At 42.1% G+C, this 19,095-nt stretch overlaps 1 protein-coding gene across 1 annotated transcript in view; it reads left to right on the top strand.

The window, feature by feature from the left end:
- The first annotated feature begins 366 nt into the window (after window positions 1-366).
- LOC139421080 (neurabin-2-like) overlaps window positions 367-19,095 on the top strand; it is a 63,046-nt gene continuing 44,317 nt past the window's right edge. The window contains exons 1-2 of the mRNA XM_071171604.1: window positions 367-545; window positions 3,265-4,791. Of these exons, the coding sequence (XP_071027705.1) occupies window positions 3,328-4,791 (1,464 nt within the window). The 5' untranslated portion in view covers window positions 367-545; window positions 3,265-3,327. The remainder of the gene's footprint in view (window positions 546-3,264; window positions 4,792-19,095) is intronic.

Below are 19,095 nucleotides of genomic sequence, written 5' to 3'. Positions count from 1 at the left end.
GGTCTAATGGTTTTGGGCTATAATGGGCTATACACGCAAATACAATGTCATTTGTAATTATTTAGGTGCTGAAATTAGTAATTTGTATAAAAACGTAATTTTATGTGACGTTTAATCGGCTATAAACCCATAGGTCTAGCAGCCGGTTCAGTGGGATAATAAATCATCTATAGGCCTGTTCGATTATTGGCCCGAATGTATTGTAGCCAATAGCCCTACGAGAGGCATGTCTTTTGCAAGATAAATTAGGGGGGAATCTTCAAGTCTATTTTGTTTTGCTCTACATCAAGGGTTAAAGTTGCCTGTGATGCCATATGCTGTTGGTGGTGAGGAGGGGGAGGTTGGAGAGAGAGAGAGAGGGAGAGAGAGAGAGGGAGAGAGAGAGAGGGAGAGAGAGGGAGAGAGAGAGAGAGAGAGGGAGAGAGAGAACGAGCAAAGGCATCAGTTCGCTACGCTCGCAAGGGAATCAGAAGCGAAAACAGAACGTGGACACAATGGATTCTATAATAGACGGATTGTAACTTGAACGAAACACTGTGAGCAAGGTACGGTAACCAAACCTAGTAAAGATGTAACGACATTACATGTTTTTGCTTTTATCTTGCTCTTGTAGAGAAAATAACTGCTATTCCAACTGCAGAAGATGCAGGAAGCGATGTACAGCCATCATGCAAGCGAGGTGTTCGAGGCCCTTAATTTCCGCAGGGTCCTAATGTTTTTGACAACACGGCGTTTTGACGGACGCACATAGGGTATTGTCGGGGATGTTTCATGAAAGTGTATTCCACAATACATGTCCTGTATATATATAGTTTGTTGAGCGTGCTAGCGTTTATAGCGAACAGACTAAATTATAGCGCTCCGTAATCCTAACTGACTGTCTGCCTGGTAGTCTATTAGTCACAACAAAAACCTATCATAACATGACATGTGTTTATTTTAGATGCTCCGTTGCACATCAGACACACGTTGCTACATTTTACAGACCACCTATTTGGAACGTGTCGTTTCCTGATACAATGTATCGTACGATTGTTGGACTGTAGCTGAGAAAATATATATTTTTTGTCAAAAATTGCGGAATGGTCTATACGCTGAGAAGATGAGTCACTGACAAAATAGCGTGCTCCATGACTAAAGAATTTAGGGTAGATTGTGTTCGTGTTTTGTATAGGATGTCCTTTGTGCTGTCTGCATAGGCTGTTGCAATAGCTTATTCCATTCATTGAAGTGGCACTGATCAAATGCGGATATATGGATTCTCTGTCCGATTTCAATTAGGCCCAATGTTGGATAGATTCTCATCAAAGGCATTATGTATATCATATTTAAATCCAACTGACATCATACATGACATGTAGACTACATCCGTTTACATACAATAGGCCTATGTGTAGTGGTAGCAGGATACTGTGCTTTCTTTGTAAATACAATTAGAACGTTCATGGGATAAGGTGTCGCCATGGTAATATACGATAACAGGAAACTGGATCAATACAGTGCTGCTGATTTGAAGAATAAAGGCATTGTGGCAGGTATTTGCATAATTATGGTCCAGCCTGGTATGTTGTACGTGATTTTCAACAACATTTAGGCATATTTAGTCTATTACATGGTCTGAGTGCGGCAGGGTAGACTAGTGGTAAGAACGTTGAACTAGTAACCAAAAGTTTGCAAGATTGAATCCCTGAGCTGACAAGGTAAAAACCTGTCGTTCTGCCCCTGAACAAGGCAGTTAACCCACTGTTCCTAGGCCATCATTGAAAATAAGAATTTGTTCTTAACTGACTTGCCTAGTTAAATAAATAAAAATATATACAAAAGTAATGGACATCCTTTCAAATGAGTGGATTTGGCTATTTCAGCGACACCTGTTGGTGAAATGTGTATCAAATTGAGCACACAACCATTGGCAGATACATGGCCTTACTGAAGAGCTCAGTGACTTTCAACATGGCACTGTGATAGGATGCCACCTTTACAACAAGTCAGTTTGTCAAATTTCTGCCCTGCTAGAGCTGCCCCGGTCAACTGTAGGTCCTGTTATTGGGAAGTGTCTAGGAGCAACATTGGCTCAGCCATAAAGTGGTAGGCCACACAAGCCCACAGAACAGGACTGCAGAGTGCTAAAGCGCATAACGTGTAAAAATCCCCTGTCCTTTGTTGCAACACTCACTACCGAGTTCCAAACTGCCACTGGAAGCAACGCAAAAAATCTTAACGCTACAACACACAATTTACCTTCTAAACAATTCTGTGTTTCCAACTTTATGGAAACAGTTTGGGGAAGGCCCTTTCCAATTGCAGCATGACAATGCCCATGTGCACAAAGTGAGGTCCGTAGAGAAATGGTTTGTCAGGATCGCTGTGTAAAAACTTGACTGCCTGCACAGAGCCCTGACCTCAACTCCATATAACACATTTGGGATGAATTGGAACGCCGACTGTGAGACAAGCCTAATCGCCCAACATCAGTGCCCGAGCTCACTAATGCTCTTGTGGCTGAATGGAAGCAAGTGCCCACAGCAAAATTCCAACATCTAGTGGAACGCCTTCCCAGAAGACTACTGTTGGTTATATACTGTATTTGAGTGACCGTAAAGACATTGGATTTGTAGTCCTCTCTCAAACAGACTCATGGCTCTGATTACATGAATGAGGATTATTGTTATACAGTTAGCTTTAAGACCCTGTGGTGTCTTTCTACTTTGCAGCAGCTTTTGCTGTCGGTGGTGAGACCAGAAATCTTGAGGCAGCTGAGAGAAATCCTAGCGATCAAAATGATATAATGACTAAGGGATACAGCACAAGCAATCCGTCACAAGTTGAACTTCTGCCAGGCCTACTCCAATTTGCTATCTGTGTGTTATTGTTGTAAACCCTAGACTAGTCATATCATATTTATCTCATATCATTCACTGCAGTTCTCCTTTCTAAGTGTAGGTGAATAGGTAGGTTACAGCCTGGGGCGTTGCAAATCTCCTATTTACATCAGCCCAAACTTCCCTCACACCCACGTGTGTAGCTTTCTATTTTTTCTCTCTCTTGGATTTCTCTAACTTGCTCCTTTTCAAGCTTCTATCCATCCTTCCTTTCCTTTCTTGTGTGCAAGATCTCTATCTATCTTCCTTTCATTTTCACTAACCCACTCTCTCTTCCCCACTATCACTCAATGCGGTTATTGCATTTGTGTCTGTCTACCTTATGTGGCAGGCAGACTCCCTCAGGTGAAATTGAGTGGTTTTGTTTGTTTTTCTCATCCAGGGGGAGGAAGACAGAGGAGCTATGCTGTTACTTCCAAGTCTCAGTGGCTCAGTTTGATTAACCATGATGAAGACTGAACCCCCATCGGCGGGCAGTGCCAGCTCCACCCTCCGGAGCCCGTCCCCCCACAGGAACGCCTATGAGGCGGGCATCCAGGCTCTGAAGCAGGCCCACGACGCCCTGAATAATGCCGCCAATGGGGACGATGCTGCCAAGGATGGAAAGCCGCCACGGCCTACCGGCAGGGGCCACCGGCAGTACGGCTCCAATGTCCACCGCATCAAGAACATGTTCATGCAGATGCAGTCGCCTGGCGATGAGGATGACCCGTCCAAGGCCAATGACCAGGCGGTGCGGCTGTCCCTGCCCAGGGCCAGCAGCCTCAATGAGGACGTGAACCACAGCGCCCTGCTCAAGCTGGGCGCCACTGTCTCTGAGCGCGTCAACCGCTTCGACCCCAAGGGCGGCGAAGTCGGCGGGTCCCGAGGGGCCTCAGCGGGATACTCCAAGCTGCAGGAGACGAGGAAGATCTTCGAGCAGCGCCAGCTGCAGGAGAAGCAGTCGGCCACCAACCGCATCCTGCTCAAAAAGGAGCGTCCGGTTTCATCCGCGGTCCAGGACAGTCGGCTGGATGTGGTAGTGCGCTTCAATGGCAGCACTGAGTCTCTGGACTGCCTGGATATGGTAGGGGGAGCCGGTGAGGCGGTGTCGCCCACCGTTAGCCAGCTAAGCGCTGTCTTCGAGAAGGGTGACCTGAGGAACAACCTGAACCGGCCCTCCTCCACGTCCCCATTGCCCTCCCGAGGAGAAAGCCCCACTCCGGCGAAAACAGCGGAATGCCTCAACTCCAAAATCATCGCCAGGAAGGTGCAAGTCTTGCCCCCAGGAAGTCAGGGGGATGGGAGCAGCCAACCCTTGGACCAGGAGGCTTCCCCCAGAAGCCCCAGGAACAGAGCAGCTCCCCAAAACGACAACGGCTCCTCAGGAAGTCCACAAACAGGGGACAGGACCTCTTCTGCTTCTACCGAAGCCAAGCCTGAGAGGGAGAGAGGGAAGGAAGCCAGGGGCTCAAGTACCGGAGGCGAGCCTGGCAGGGAACCAATACCCAAGGACCAAGAGGACTCCTCCGCACCCGAGGCAGGAAGCCGGCTGGTGCAGGCCGAGATCCACGCCTCACTGGAAAATGGAGAGGCCTCTGGGGGCCCCAGTGACATGGTAGGGCGGCAGGAGGGAGAGAGGGGCCACAGGGAGGAGCCAGGGGAAGGACCCCAATGTGAGGGACAGAAAGAGGATGGCCTGGAGGAGGAGTCTCGTAAGGATGATTACTCGGAGGGCGACCTGGTGGACATCAGCGCATACAGCGGCATCGGAGAGGACTCCGGCGGCAGCCAGCTGGATGAGGATGAGGAGGAGGAAGATGAGCCCTACGAGCCAGAGTCGAGCTGCTCTGAGATCCCGGGACTGCCTGCTGAGGAGGAAGCACCGCCGGAGAACAGGAAGATCTGCTTTAGCACTGGACCTATAAAGGTGAGTCTCTGGTTCAGGTGGGCAGAAATGAGGAACAGTTTATCAGGAGATAAGGGAAGAGACTGGTCTGAAGTGGAGATCAGAAGCTATCTAGTGGTAGACTATTATTTTTACCCTTAGGCGTAGTACTTCATTTTATTTTTTGTTTTACAGTAGTATTCAGAAGACTAAGCTCTATGACTCATTTGTGTAGAAGTTATAATAGTTGTTTGTTGACGCTACCACACAGTTTACATTGGCCCACGCCTCTACACGTTTTACACATTTGAATGACTTTGCATTTCCTGTATTGGTGAAAACATCTTGTGAAAGCCTGTGCAAAGATCAGCATCCACATACTTCCTTCCACCTTCAAATCAAATGTTATTATTAGTCACATGCTTTGCAAACAACAGGTGTGTACTAACAGTGAAATGCTTACTTAGGGGCCCTTTCCAACAATGCAGAGAGAAAGAAAATAGAGAAATAATCGAAAAGTAAAACATGTAATAATAGATACACAATATTCAACCATAAATTGGCTATAAGGGGTACCAGTACCGAGTGGATGTGCAGGGGTACGAAGTAATTGAGGTAGATATGTACATATAACTAGGAATAAAGTAACAGATAAAAACAGTAGCAGCAGTGTATGTGATGAGTCTAAATAGTTAATGCAGATAGTCCGGGTAACTATTTGGGTTAACTATTTAATTAACCTTTTAAGAGGTGATCAAGCTACATTTGAAACTCTCTACTAGTGTTTGCCAGGTAAGTATCTTATAACTAACTGTAGGTTTACCTATCTAAGATGTGCCAAATACATTCTCTCCAGCTCAGGGCTCCAGCTATGCATTTGGTTTGTTAACTTTCTAGATAGGTTGCGAGATCAAGCTTCTCGGTTAGAGCAGAGACAATCAATCCCCTGGATCAAGATCCCTGCTGTCTAGTATTTGTTTTGTGCGTGCAACCTTTTTGAGATAATTGTACAACCTCATGACCTGTGGTGTCTTTGTCCTTGCAATTAGTTTAATGTTATCATGCGCTTGCTAGCATTTAGCTAGTGTTCGCTATGTGAATTTGCCATGTATTTTTTTTTTTGCATTTATTTTTTTTAAATCATTCAATTGTGTGCACTGCCGGTATAACCATATACCCCGGTATGGTACAGAAACGGTATGAAAATCTGGATACTTCCCAACTCTTCTACGGAGTGCTTCAGAGATAGAAGCTAATAGCTAGGTTTAGACTTCTGGATATCAGGCCCACTTATTGGTTTAGCTGTTTCAACACAGCAGCTTCAGCGTGTGTTTACTGCAGAACACATTCAGCACTACTGTGTGAGCTGCTCTATGTATGACTAAGTGACTGACAACGTGTGAAATCTCTCTTTGGCGTGGTCAGCATTCATTCGTTTGCTTGACACTGAGGGCCTACTCAGTAGTCCTGACAGCAAGATAGACTTGTTCCACCTGCCTTGACGCCAGTCAGATTAATCGTTTCAGCTTGCACCAGCAATAATTATTGTGGTGAAAACCAATGTAGAAATCCCTCTTCAACAGCTTAGTTACTCTAAGATCTGTATGCTGTATCAAGGGACCTTAAAAAAGCTGGGGCAAAGAATTCAATTCCTAATGCTGACTCCTGCTCCAATGATATATATTTTGCAGCCAGGTATAGGCTAGGTGTTCTCAGGGGCTTCAGCCTGAACCACAAGCACATAGTTTACATCAAATGTGAAATTATGTAGGTAGGTAGATATTAGCTCTACGCTTCTTTATATTGTCATTATGAAATGTCAGATGAATATGCCAGTGGCCTTTCTCTCCTGTCCCTTGGTGACTTGCCATTAAATGCCACCAGCAAGGATTTTGTCTCCCCACCATGCACAGCATGCTAACCAACCGGACAGCCACCCTATCACTGTAACTATGTGAGATGGATTTTCAGTAGCAATTTTTGCCTATACAATATATCCTCACCTCTTCTCAGTCAGTGAGTGTCTGAGATTTCATGATTGTGATTAGGGCACAATATATTTGCTGCATAGCCTTGTAATCCTTGTAAAGCATTGACTGCTTCGCAGTGGGCCACCCTTAAGCGCAGCCACTTGTGACACGTGTAGTGGCATGCCACGACTTTGCTGTCACAGCAAGCAATGTCCCTTTATTCCTCAGTGGCGGAGGATAGAAGCTAGCATTTAGGCTAGTCCATCATGGTGTAGAGTGGAAGGTTTGAAGCTGTTAAATCTACTAGACCTATCTCTGCATAGCCATTGCTGTTGCACTGTCTTGATCTGACCTTTTCAAGAGCTGGAGATGACAGTTCAGCATCTTATTTGACCTTTCTGACCTATCGACACCTGTTATAATGTCATGGCTTTAACTCAACCAAGGGTGTGGCTTAACCATGATTCATTCACTGCACCTGGGAGTTCATTCTGCAGTCAGCTTCCATTGTTGATAAACTGTGCTGTATATGAGTGTCTTGTTTTGTCTGCAGTAGTGCCTGATACTTACGCATATTCCCGTACCGTGACTGACTGACTCCCTCTCTTAGCCAAGGTGATGGCACTCGGTGAAGAGAATGAATGTCAGTTAGGCATTCAGCAGGCCATGGGGATGACTTGGTGAATCACCCGTGTTGTCCTCTTTGCAGAGATGAGGACAGAACAGGCACAGGTACATTGTCCACTCGGTCAGCTCCAGAGTTTCTGGGTCACAGGAGGGCTGCATCCCAAATTGCACCATATTTCCTAGATAGTGCACTGACCTGGTCAAAAGTAGTGCATTGTAGCAAATTATATTCAGACATTGGCCTCATTACGGAACAAATCTCATCATTGATACATTTAATCACCATTTGACTTCAGCAGGGTATCTCTTTGAAATAACTTATTCCAAGCCTATTCACAATGGTGTTGGGCTGGATGCTGATTGGAGAAACTTGCCGAATGATCAGAGAAATGATATTCAAAGCTTTTCTTTTAGGCTATTTACCGAAAATGAAGTCCTGGATGCTTTGCTAGCGTTAGACAACAAGAAATCCACATGGGCCGACCAATTGGATCCTGGTCTGCTTAAGTGTGCAGCACCCATTATTGTTGGTTCAAACCCACATTTTTTTTTCTAAAAGTATGTAAATCAGCTCTTGTGCTGCCACTCCATAAGGATGGGCATAGTAGTGATCTTAATCATTATTGCCCCATTTCTAGGTTTCCTGGTCTAGCTAAGATTCTTGAATCCTTGGTAAATGTACAGCTTTGCTCTTTTTTTTCCATCTGAGAAATGTATTTACGAATGTATACCAATCAGGGTTTAGGCCTGGGCACAGCACTATTACAGCAAGCATTTTAGTTGTTAATGATCTTGTCAATGCTTTAGACATTGAAATGGAATGAGCCGCTTTGGACCTGTCAAAAGACGTTAATACTGTTGATCATGCTATTTCATTTAATAAGTTGTCCTCGATAGGCCTGAGCTCTGACACCTGTTCCTGGGTTGATGATTATCTTAGTGACAGAACTCAGGCTATCGTGATTTGATGGGGTTTAGTCTGAATTTCTTGAAGTACATGAAGGTGTATAAAATGGTAACTTCATCTGTATGCGGATGATACTACTCTGTATGCTATTGACCAGACTGTTGATCTGGCATTTTCAAAACTACAGTCGGATGTTGTAGCTATGCAGGAATCCCTTGCTGATTTTAAAACGTGTGCTTAATACGGGCAAAACGAAATACATGTTGTTTTTAAACTCGTGCAAAAAATGTTTCGGATGAAATACATGTTCACTCATTAGATGGTTCTCCAATCGAACGTGTTCCCGTGTTTGGATTGATAGTGGATTTGACGTTTAAAACAATTAAAACAAATAGATGAGCCGGTTAAGGAGTTAAGACTTAAATTTGTTGTTTTTTTGACCGAAACCGATTGTGCCTTTCTCTAAGCAGTAGGAAGCTGAGTATTCAGTCAACCATTTTATCTGTTCTTGATTATGGTGATATTATTTATCAAAGTGCAGCTGCCACTACTCTTAAATCGTTGGATGCCATCTACCATAGTGGCCTTCATTGTGTTACAGGTGACAGATTTGAGACTCGTCACCGCATCCTGCATCAAAAGGTTGGCTGGACTTCCCTAAAGACCTGTATATTACTCCCTTTTTGTTTACAAGGCCCTAATTCATCAACTTCCTTCTTACCTAACTTTGCTGTTGACGTATAGAATACATCAAAATTACATTTCATCTTGATGTTCTGGTGCCATCCGGGCATTGTAAGTTATTGGCTGGGAACTTATTTGTTGAGGAATGTAACTGGTTTTCTGGGTGATATGTGATTTTATTTGTGCTTACCGTGTGTGTGTGTGTCACACACACCACCGTTCAAAAGTTTGGGGTCACTTAGAAATGTCCTTGTTTTTGAAAGAAAAGCAAAACATTTTGTCCATTTAAAATAACATAAAATTGATCAGAAATACAGTGTAGACATTGTTAATATGTTAAATGACTATTGTAGCTGGAAACGGCTGATTTTTAATGGAATATCTGCATAGGTGTACAGAGGCCCATTATCAGCAACCATCACTCATGTGTTCCACTGGCACTTTGTGTTAGCTAATTCAAGTCTATCATTTTAAAAGGCTAAATGTTCATTAGAAAACCCTTTTCCAATTATGTTAGCACAGCTGAAAACTGTAGTACTGATTTTAAAGAAGCAATAAAAAACTGGCCTTTAGGCTAGTTGAGTATCTGAAGCATCAGTATTTGACTTTTTTGTGTGTGTGTGTGTGTGTGTGTTTTTTATATATATATACACACACACACAATAAATAAAAAAAAAATATATATATATATATATATATATATATATATATATATATATATTATTGTGTGTGTGATGGACTAGCCTAACTTTTATATATATACAGTGCCTTGCGAAAGTATTCAGCCCCCTTGAACTTTGCGACCTTTTGCCACATTTCAGGCTTCAAACATAAAGATATAAAACTGTATTTTTTTTTGAAGAATCAACAACAAGTGGGACACAATCATGAAGTGGAACGACATTTATTGGATATTTCAAACTTTTTTAACAAATCAAAAACTGAAAAATTGGGCGTGCAAAATTATTCAGCCCCTTTACTTTCAGTGCAGCAAACTCTCTCCAGAAGTTCAGTGAGGATCTCTGAATGATCCAATGTTGACCTAAATGACTAATGATGATAAATACAATCCACCTGTGTGTAATCAAGTCTCTGTATAAATGCACCTACACTGTGATAGTCTCAGAGGTCCGTTAAAAGCGCAGAGAGCATCATGAAGAACAAGGAACACACCAGGCAGGTCCGAGATACTGTTGTGAAGAAGTTTAAAGCCGGATTTGGATACAAAAAAGATTTCCCAAGCTTTAAACATCCCAAGAAGCACTGTGCAAGCGATAATATTGAAATGGAAGGAGTATCAGACCACTGCAAATCTACCAAGACCTGGCCGTCCCTCTAAACTTTCAGCTCATACAAGGAGAAGACTGATCAGAGATGCAGCCAAGAGGCCCATGATCACTCTGGATGAACTGCAGAGATCTACAGCTGAGGTGGGAGACTCTGTCCATAGGACAACAATCAGTCGTATATTGCACAAATCTGGCCTTTATGGAAGAGTGGCAAGAAGAAAGCAATTTCTTAAAGATATCCATCAAAAGTGTCGTTTAAAGTTTGCCACAAGCCACCTGGGAGACACACCAAACATGTGGAAGAAGGTGTTCTGGTCAGATGAAACCAAAATTGAACTTTTTGGCAACAATGCAAAACGTTATGTTTGGCGTAAAAGCAAACACACCATCCCCACTGTCAAACATGGTGGTGGCAGCATCATGGTTTGGGCCTGCTTTTCTTCAGCAGGGACAGGGAAGATGGTTAAAATTGATGGGACGATGGATGGAGCCAAATACAGGACCATTCTGGAAGAAAACCTGATGGAGTCTGCAAAAGACCTGAGACTGGGACGGAGATTTGTCTTCCAACAAGACAATGATCCAAAACATAAAGCAAAATCTACATTGGAATGGTTCAAAAATAAACATATCCAGGTGTTAGAATGGCCAAGTCAAAGTCCAGACCTGAATCCAATCGAGAATCTGTGGAAAGAACTGAAAACTGCTGTTCACAAATGCTCTCCATCCAACCTCACTGAGCTCGAGCTATTTTGCAAGGAGGAATGGGAAAAAAATTCAGTCTCTCGATGTGCAAAACTGATAGAGACATACCCCAAGCGACTTACAGCTGTAATCGCAGCAAAAGGTGGCGCTACAAAGTATTAACTTAAGGGGGCTGAATAATTTTGCACGCCCAATTTTTCAGTTTTTGATTTGTTAAAAAAGTTTTAAATATCCAATAAATGTCGTTCCACTTCATGATTGTGTCCCACTTGTTGTTGATTCTTCACAAAAAAATACAGTTTTATATCTTTATGTTTGAAGCCTGAAATGTGGCAAAAGGTCGCAAAGTTCAAGGGGGCCGAATACTTTCGCAAGGCACTGTATATATATGTATATATATGTGCGGGTTGTGTGTGTATATATATATATATATATATATATATATATATATATATATATATATATATATATATATTAAAAAAAAACGCACATACATATATATATATATATATATATATATATGTGTTATTGTGGAGGCCTGCTGTAATTCACCAGCTTTTCATAATTATAATAATAATAACAGTACAACAGGGAAAGGGATGTGCTGCAATTACTTCAAGTAAGGCCAAGATTATTTTAATCTGGTGGACGAATGCCTGGTGTAGGAGGACCTTTATGTCTAAAGAGAGAGAGGGAGCCCTGATAGGCCTCTAATTATATGTGTGGCATTGTGCAAACCATAGGGTAGTAGTATGTAGTGGAAGAGTCCTTGTTTGTGCTATACAGTGTTCAGAAGTCGAGGTGAGGGTCATAAGGCATTTTGGGGGCTATTTGTAAGGATTATAGGTTATGACACTTGAGTCTGCCTTCACGTTTTTTTACACTAACTTACACATTCCATGTCGGTGACTTGCTATTCTGAATCATATTTTGTTCAGTTCGGGTAATACAGGATTTGCTACCTTAAGTCCTCTGTGAAAAGGTACTTTTCTATCGTTATATGAAGACACATGGATAATATGTGACAGTTTAAGGACAGGAGCCTTGTGAAAAAGGGGTAGCTACTATCAGCTGGTGATCTGGCAGACCAAAGGCTTAGTGCTTTAGGGTTTCCAGAGAAGGACGTGTCAAACCAGTTCAGCTCTGCTGTTGTGCTCCAATGACTGGAATGGGCTTTTCAGTCCCTGAAATCTCCAAGGGAAACTGTAGTGCTTCCTTTGTTACACTCAAAACCATTAACCTGTTCAACCCTGCCTTTGCTTTTTCTTCTCAGTGATTGATTCATTAGATTTTTTCAGACTAATATGGCATTCATACCTCAATGACAGTGAAAGCACAGTGATATGACATGAAAACGTAATATGTTCTCCATCTCTTTCTTCTAAGCAGGCATGCTGTCACTCTTATCAGACAAGTGTTTTACTTTCCATGGTGGAGAGCTGAGAATAAACACCGTCTCTCTGCATTTAGAGCAAGCTAGACCCTGCACTTTCTTTCTTTCTTTTTTCTTTCTTTCTTTTTTTCTTTCTTTTTTTCTTTTTTTCTTTCTTTTTTCTTTTTTTTTTCTTTCTTTTTTTCTTTCTTTTTTTCTTTCTTTTTTCTTTCTTTTTTCTTTTTTTTTTCTTTCTTTTTTTCTTTCTTTCTTTCTTTCTTTCTTTCTTTCTTTGACACTCTGTGCTCACTAAAGATCATATGGCACTTATCCTAAGAGTAGGGGTGTTAACCCCTGTGTCCTGGCTAAATTCCCCATCTGACCCTCATACCATCAGGGCCACCTAATCATCCCCAGCTTCAAATGGGCTCATTCACCCCCCCCCCCCCCCCTCATCTCCCCTGTAACTATTCCCAAGGTCTTTGCTGTAAATTAAAATGTGTTCTCAGTCAACTTACCTTGTAAAATAATTTGCTGACAGCTCTGTGAGATGGTCCCAACTGTGTGTTTATATGCCCACTCATGTTTGTTGTGTGTATGCCTACTCAAGTGTGGTTGAGTATTTGTATGTGATGAGAGAGTTTGTATCTGTCCATCCTTGTGTGATTGTGAGAGTTTTTAATTTAATTATTTTATTTCACCTTTATTTAACCAGGTAGGCTAGTTGAGAACAAGTTCTCATTTACAACTGTGACCTGGCCAAGATAAAGCATAGCAGTGTGAACAGACCACAACACAGAGTTACACATGGAGTAAACAATAAACAAGTCAATAACACAGTAGAAAAAAAAGAAAAAAAGAGTCTATATACATTGTGTGCAAAAGGCATGAGGAGGTAGGCGAATAATTACAATTTAGCAGATTAACACTGGAGTGATAAATGATCAGATGGTCATGTGCAGGTAGAGATACTGGTGTGCAAAAGAGCAGAAAAGTAAATAAATAAACACAGTATGGGGATGAGGTAGGCAAATTGAGTGGGCTATTTACCGATGGACTATGTACAGCTGCAGCGATAGCTGCTCAGATAGCAGATGTTTAAAGTTGGTGAGGGAGATAAAAGTCTCCAACTTCAGCGATTTTTGCAATTTGTTCCAGTCACAGGCAGCAGAGAACTGGAAGGAAAGGCGGCCAAATGAGGGGTTGGCTTTAGGGATGATCAGTGAGATACACCTGCAGGAGCGCGTGCTACGGGTGGGTGTTGCCATCGTGACCAGTGAACTGAGATAAGGCTGAGCTTTACCTAGCATGGACTTGTAGATGACCTGGAGCCAGTGGGTCTGTGACCCCGTTAAGTTTTTTTCCTGATCCCAGACAGACTTGGGCGGCCCCTCTTATCCTCTCAAAGGGAGGAAGCAGTAGAGAGGGAAGGAGGGCTGGGAGTGTGGGGGCAGTTTAGGGGGAAGTAGGGCTGGGTGGGGCTAGGGCTGTGGTGATCATGAAATTGAATCAGCCAGTGATTGTCAAGCAAATAACTGCCACTCTCGCAGTAATTGACGGTTAATTAACATGAACACATTTAGCATCTCCTGCGTTCCACGCATAGCCTATAAGCCACTGATGCAGGCCTTTGGAACATCACATTTTTAAAAAGTCTAATACATCCATGTAATGTAGCCTACACCCTCACAATAAATCCATTATTTATTGTAGACAGGTCTAGAACATAATATGTAGAAAATGTCATCTATTTCAGATGAACAGAATAGCATAGTCTGAGTTGTCCTTATGTTAGTCCCGGATCTGGCTGTGCCATATGGTTTGGGCTACACTAGTTCATTCAGCAGACAAAGTTTGCTTGGAATTCCGTGATATTATTTCATAGTGTGAAAATACAATTGAGCATAGCTGAATAAATGGCGCAAAAGCAGCTTTTCTGTGTTGAGCAGTTAATAAGGAAACAGGACCTCCTATATGCTTCATTTAGAGTTATTTATGTAACTTTAGTTGTGATAATAAACACTATATATGGTTTGATCCTTAATACATTCTAAGGCTGCATGATGCGACTCTAACGATATTTTTTTAAAGTTGCATAAAATGCATGAACTCTGCTTTGTTTTTTTGCACAGGCTGCTCATACTTTATCAGTCTATCATTCACAATTTGCCAAGCACTTAATAATGCCTCACATTTCCTGGTGGCATCCCCTTAGTGTGGCCGTAATGCTCCCTAAAAAAATCTAGGCCTTTTGTGGCCAGTGGCCGTTTTGCCTTTGGGCTGAATATTATAATTATAATTCCCTGCTGCATGCTCCATAGCAACCCTCACTTACATGGCTCTCCATCAGGATGATCAGGTATTTCTCACAGGCTACAAGTGAAGACCGACACATTGGGGACGCAACTGCACGTGTCCTTATCCAATTCCGAGGTGGATATTGGAAGAACTGTCGACATGTACTTTTTGTCAGCCAACAAGATGAGTAGGCCTAATGAACAGCAAAAGCACTAGGCTATGTCAATCTACTGTCCCTCATAGTACAAAATTTGACCTATTCTGTGCGAGAAAGAAGTATTCCAAACACAGTCTGGGACAGTTGTAGGATGGGATAGATCCCAAATTAATACAACCACTAGCATATAAAAAACTGTAAGCAATGAGACTGACATAACAGATCAGAACTTTTAGCTTACAATTTTGAGAAACTATTAGGCTATTTCTTCACATTATAAGCGCAGCAATGCCCACATGGCAGTAGGCTGTAGGCGCAAATTTAACAATAGCGGGAAAACGCCATTCTCAAACGTGACCACAAATGTGATTATGCATGTAAAGCTTTCATTATAAAGGTGCGTTTTTATGGTGAAAATTATCTTCCCCAAATTTGATTAACACGTGCTGATTATGTATGCCAGTTAGGCTCTAAACCCATTGTAATGCTGATTTAATGTATTTAATTTGATGACGTTATTTGACCACTTTAGTTGTGATACAACCAGAGGCCATCACTCTGTTTATCACACAATTGCATAGCCTGAAGAAATGTTGCGCAACGTGGGCTCATGGGCTCTCATGAAGTGTTTGATTAGATTTTCGATTACATTTGCATTGATGTCAGAGGGACAATAGAGTGCTGAGTACCAAGCAGTTAGTGAGCTTTGTAGGCTACTAATGACCCTCAGCAGCATCAGAGCTTGGAGAAGCCTAGTTACCGTGACTAAACGGTCACGTGGAATTTGACTGCCATAATGACTCGTGACCGCCGGTGTGGTGGTAATCCGGTCACCGTAACAGCCCTAGGTGGGGGCATGTCTCAGAGAAGGATATAGTCCAATTTCGAGAGGAAGGTGGGAGGGAGAGAAAGAGATCACATTTCAGTGTGTTGACACCTGGCTCACTGCTGGGGTAGCGCCTTGATGAGTCTGCCATCACCAGAGCCAGCTGGGCTTGTGTCTCTGACCAGGGATCTGAACCGGCAGACACTGTCTTGTCCATTAGCGGTTAGTTTCACCTTGCTCACATTGAATAACAACTGCCTGCCATCCGTAGTATTACAAGCTGACATCCTTCAATGCATCTGGTAGATTATATGTGTCCAACTAACCACCAGCTACCATGTAATTGCGTTAGTAAACAGTACTGTTTTTGATGCATCATCTAAGTCGCCCCGGTGGGTAGATCTAGCATTCCAAAGGAAATGACTTATTTGAACAAATTACCTTCTCATCAACATCTATCCATAGCATCGGGGTATAAGCAGTATATAGTACCATAACCTGGTCCATTGTCTTGCCCAGGCCTTGTACAGTGCCACAGTCTAAGTATTGAAACAGATTAGCGGAATGCCCTAGTGGTTATAAATAGAAGTCTACTGCTCTGAACGTTCCCATAATCCACTGCTTGGTTCTTAGAGCCTCTGTACTGCCGTGCGGGTTATTTAAAGACATCTCCCTGTGTCAGAATGCTAGGGTGGCGCTGCAGGGGGGGCAGGTCTGGAAGCCACTTAGGTTAGGTAGACGCACTGTACCATAAATGAGAGAGTAACGCCGCCATACCGTGGATCTTTTCTTCTGTTTCTCTCCCCGTTATGCAGAGGCCCTTATCTTTCCGATACAGACTGCTCTGCAGTCAGCAGCCTTTCTGTTCACGTTTCGATTGTTATCAAAGTTTCTGCATTCCATGACAGTGCTTTTTTATAGTCTTAAACGGGCAGCCATGGCTACAATGTTGCCTAAGGCTTAGGAGGGGGGAGAAGGTCAATAATGTCAGTAGACAGGAAGTTTTAACGTCTCCAGTTCCTGTCCCCTCATCACCATCTGATAATGACACTGATAATGTCATTTGTATACGAATGTCAAAAGGGTGACACTCTCATGACTCATTGTTTGGGTTAAGCTAGTTAGTAGCCTATAAGACCACTCACCAGACAGGACCTGAAGTTCTGTGTTTGTGACATATAGGCGGCTATTCAAAGTTCCAAATCCACTCATAGCCTAGGCTACTGTCTAAATGTCCACTCAGGATGCTTGTATGTAGCATTTTTACATATTAAAACAAACTTTGAGAGAAATAATATTTGTCCAGCAATTGCGGCTATGCTTGCAGATGTGCACCTAATCCAAAGGTATTTAACTCCAAATAACAAAAACGTAGCTTTTGTAACATTTAAACTTAAACAACTCCTTTGTGAGATAAATCTTTTAAAATCAAACATGTATGGAATCAGGTGAATTAACACTCCTCAGTTTAGCAAGCTTAAAAAACCTCTTAACCCACCCTATTTTTAAATTTTCCCCCGAAATGACATACCCAAATCTAACTGCCTGTAGCTCAGGCCCTGAAGCAAGAAAATGCATATTCTTGGTACCATTTGGAAACACTTTGAAGTTTGTGGAAATGTGAAAGGAACGTAGGAGAATATAACACATTAGATCTGGTTAAAGATAATACAGAGAAAAAAACGACCGTTCTTTTGTATTTTTTTTGTACCATCTATGAAATGCAAGAGAAAGGCCATAATGTATTATTCCAGCCCAGCTGCAATTTAGATTTTGGCCACTAAATGGCAGCAGTGTATGTGCAAAGTTTTATATTGATCCAATGAACCATTGAATTTCTGTTCCACATTTTGTATCAAGAATGCCCTAATGTGTCTAATTTGTTTCTTAATAACATTTCATGTTCAAAACGGTGCACTCTCCTCAAACAATAGCATGGTATTCTTTCACTGTAATAGCTACTGTAAATTGGAAATGCAGTGAGATTAACAAGAATTTAAGCTTTCTGCCAATGTCAGATATGTCTTGGGAAATGTTCTTCTTACTTACAACTTCATGCTAATTGCATTAGCCTACGTTAGCTCAACCGTCCCGTGGACTGGACACCGATCCCCAAAAAGTTTTAAGCTAAAACCCACATGGTAGCAAAAACTAACTAGCAGAAATTGTTATCCAGTTAGAAAGGATTTAAACACACTTTGCTGTAGGCTACTATTTACTAGTTAACAAAAAAATAATGTATGTCCTATAAAATATAATCACCCCACCGAGTATTGTAATCAAAACTTAGCAGAAAGCATGTTGTCCTTGGCTCAGACAGTGTAGTAGCGTGGGCTTAATATCACCTTATTAGTGTGCAAGATCTTGTGAATCAGCTGTACATGTGATGGAAGAGTGTGATGAAAGAATGCACTGTGCATGCAGAGGGTTGCAATTCCATTGAATTGGGTCTGGTTTAACCAAAATATGCCACAATACCTAGAATTGCCTTGTGTATCCCACAAAGAAAAGGTTCACTGTTATAAGCTAACTTTTGTGATGAATTTAAGCAAAACTCCCTGGCTTAACTTCCCATGGAAAATTACCTGGAAACATTCCGTAAATTTACCGGAAAGTTTCCGACCCTTTGCAACCCTAAGTAGCCAGTCTAGGCTACTGCTCATATGTTGCTGTAATAGGCCTACGTGTTTCTCCTTTGCATGGTGTTTTGTTGCAGTTTTTTTGGGGGGGGGGGGGGTGGGATTATTCATTGTCAAGCTTTAAAAACTGAAGCCAGACTGCAACATTTTAGTACCCTAGCTCTGACTGTGACATGCGTCTGTACACTTTCCCTCCACTGCGCGCGAGGTAAACAGGACACGCGAAGCAGCGCAATTGACTTTGAATTCACAGATGCCAGCTCCTCATCAGGCTGTTATTTCATAAAGTAGATAACTAATTTATACTTGCTTGTGTCCTATTGTACTTTAGTAGTAATGTGTACCCACGTGTGAATCCTTTATCTTATTGGTATTTATTATGGATCCACATTAGCTGCTGCCTTGCTGGGGTCCAGCAAAATTAAGGCACTTTATACAATTTAAAAGAGCATTACAATACATTCACAGATTTCACAACACACTGTGTGCCCTCAGGCCCCTACTCCACCACTACCACATATCTACAGTACAAAATCCATGTGTATGTGTAGTGTGTATGCATGTGTTTGTGTTACTTCACAGTCGCCGCTGTTCCATAATGTGTTTTTAATCTGTTTTTTAAATCTAGTTATTCCATATAGTCATGGCTCTATGTAGTACTGTGCGCCTCCCATAGTCTGTTCTGGACTTGGCGACTGTGAAGAGACCTCTTCAAATCAAATCAAATTTTATTAGTCACATTTGCCGAATACAACAGGTGTAGATCTTACAGTGAAATGTTTACTTAGGAGCCCCTAACCAACAATGCAGTTTCAAAAAAATACAGATAAGAATAAGAGATAAAAGTAACAAGTAATTAAAGAGCAGCAGTA

Source organism: Oncorhynchus clarkii, chromosome 12 (assembly GCF_045791955.1).
Source record: "Oncorhynchus clarkii lewisi isolate Uvic-CL-2024 chromosome 12, UVic_Ocla_1.0, whole genome shotgun sequence".
NCBI classification, from domain to species: domain Eukaryota; kingdom Metazoa; phylum Chordata; class Actinopteri; order Salmoniformes; family Salmonidae; genus Oncorhynchus; species Oncorhynchus clarkii.
The sequence above is the reverse complement of the archived record's forward strand: the minus strand, read 5'-3'. Positions and strand labels throughout refer to the sequence as shown.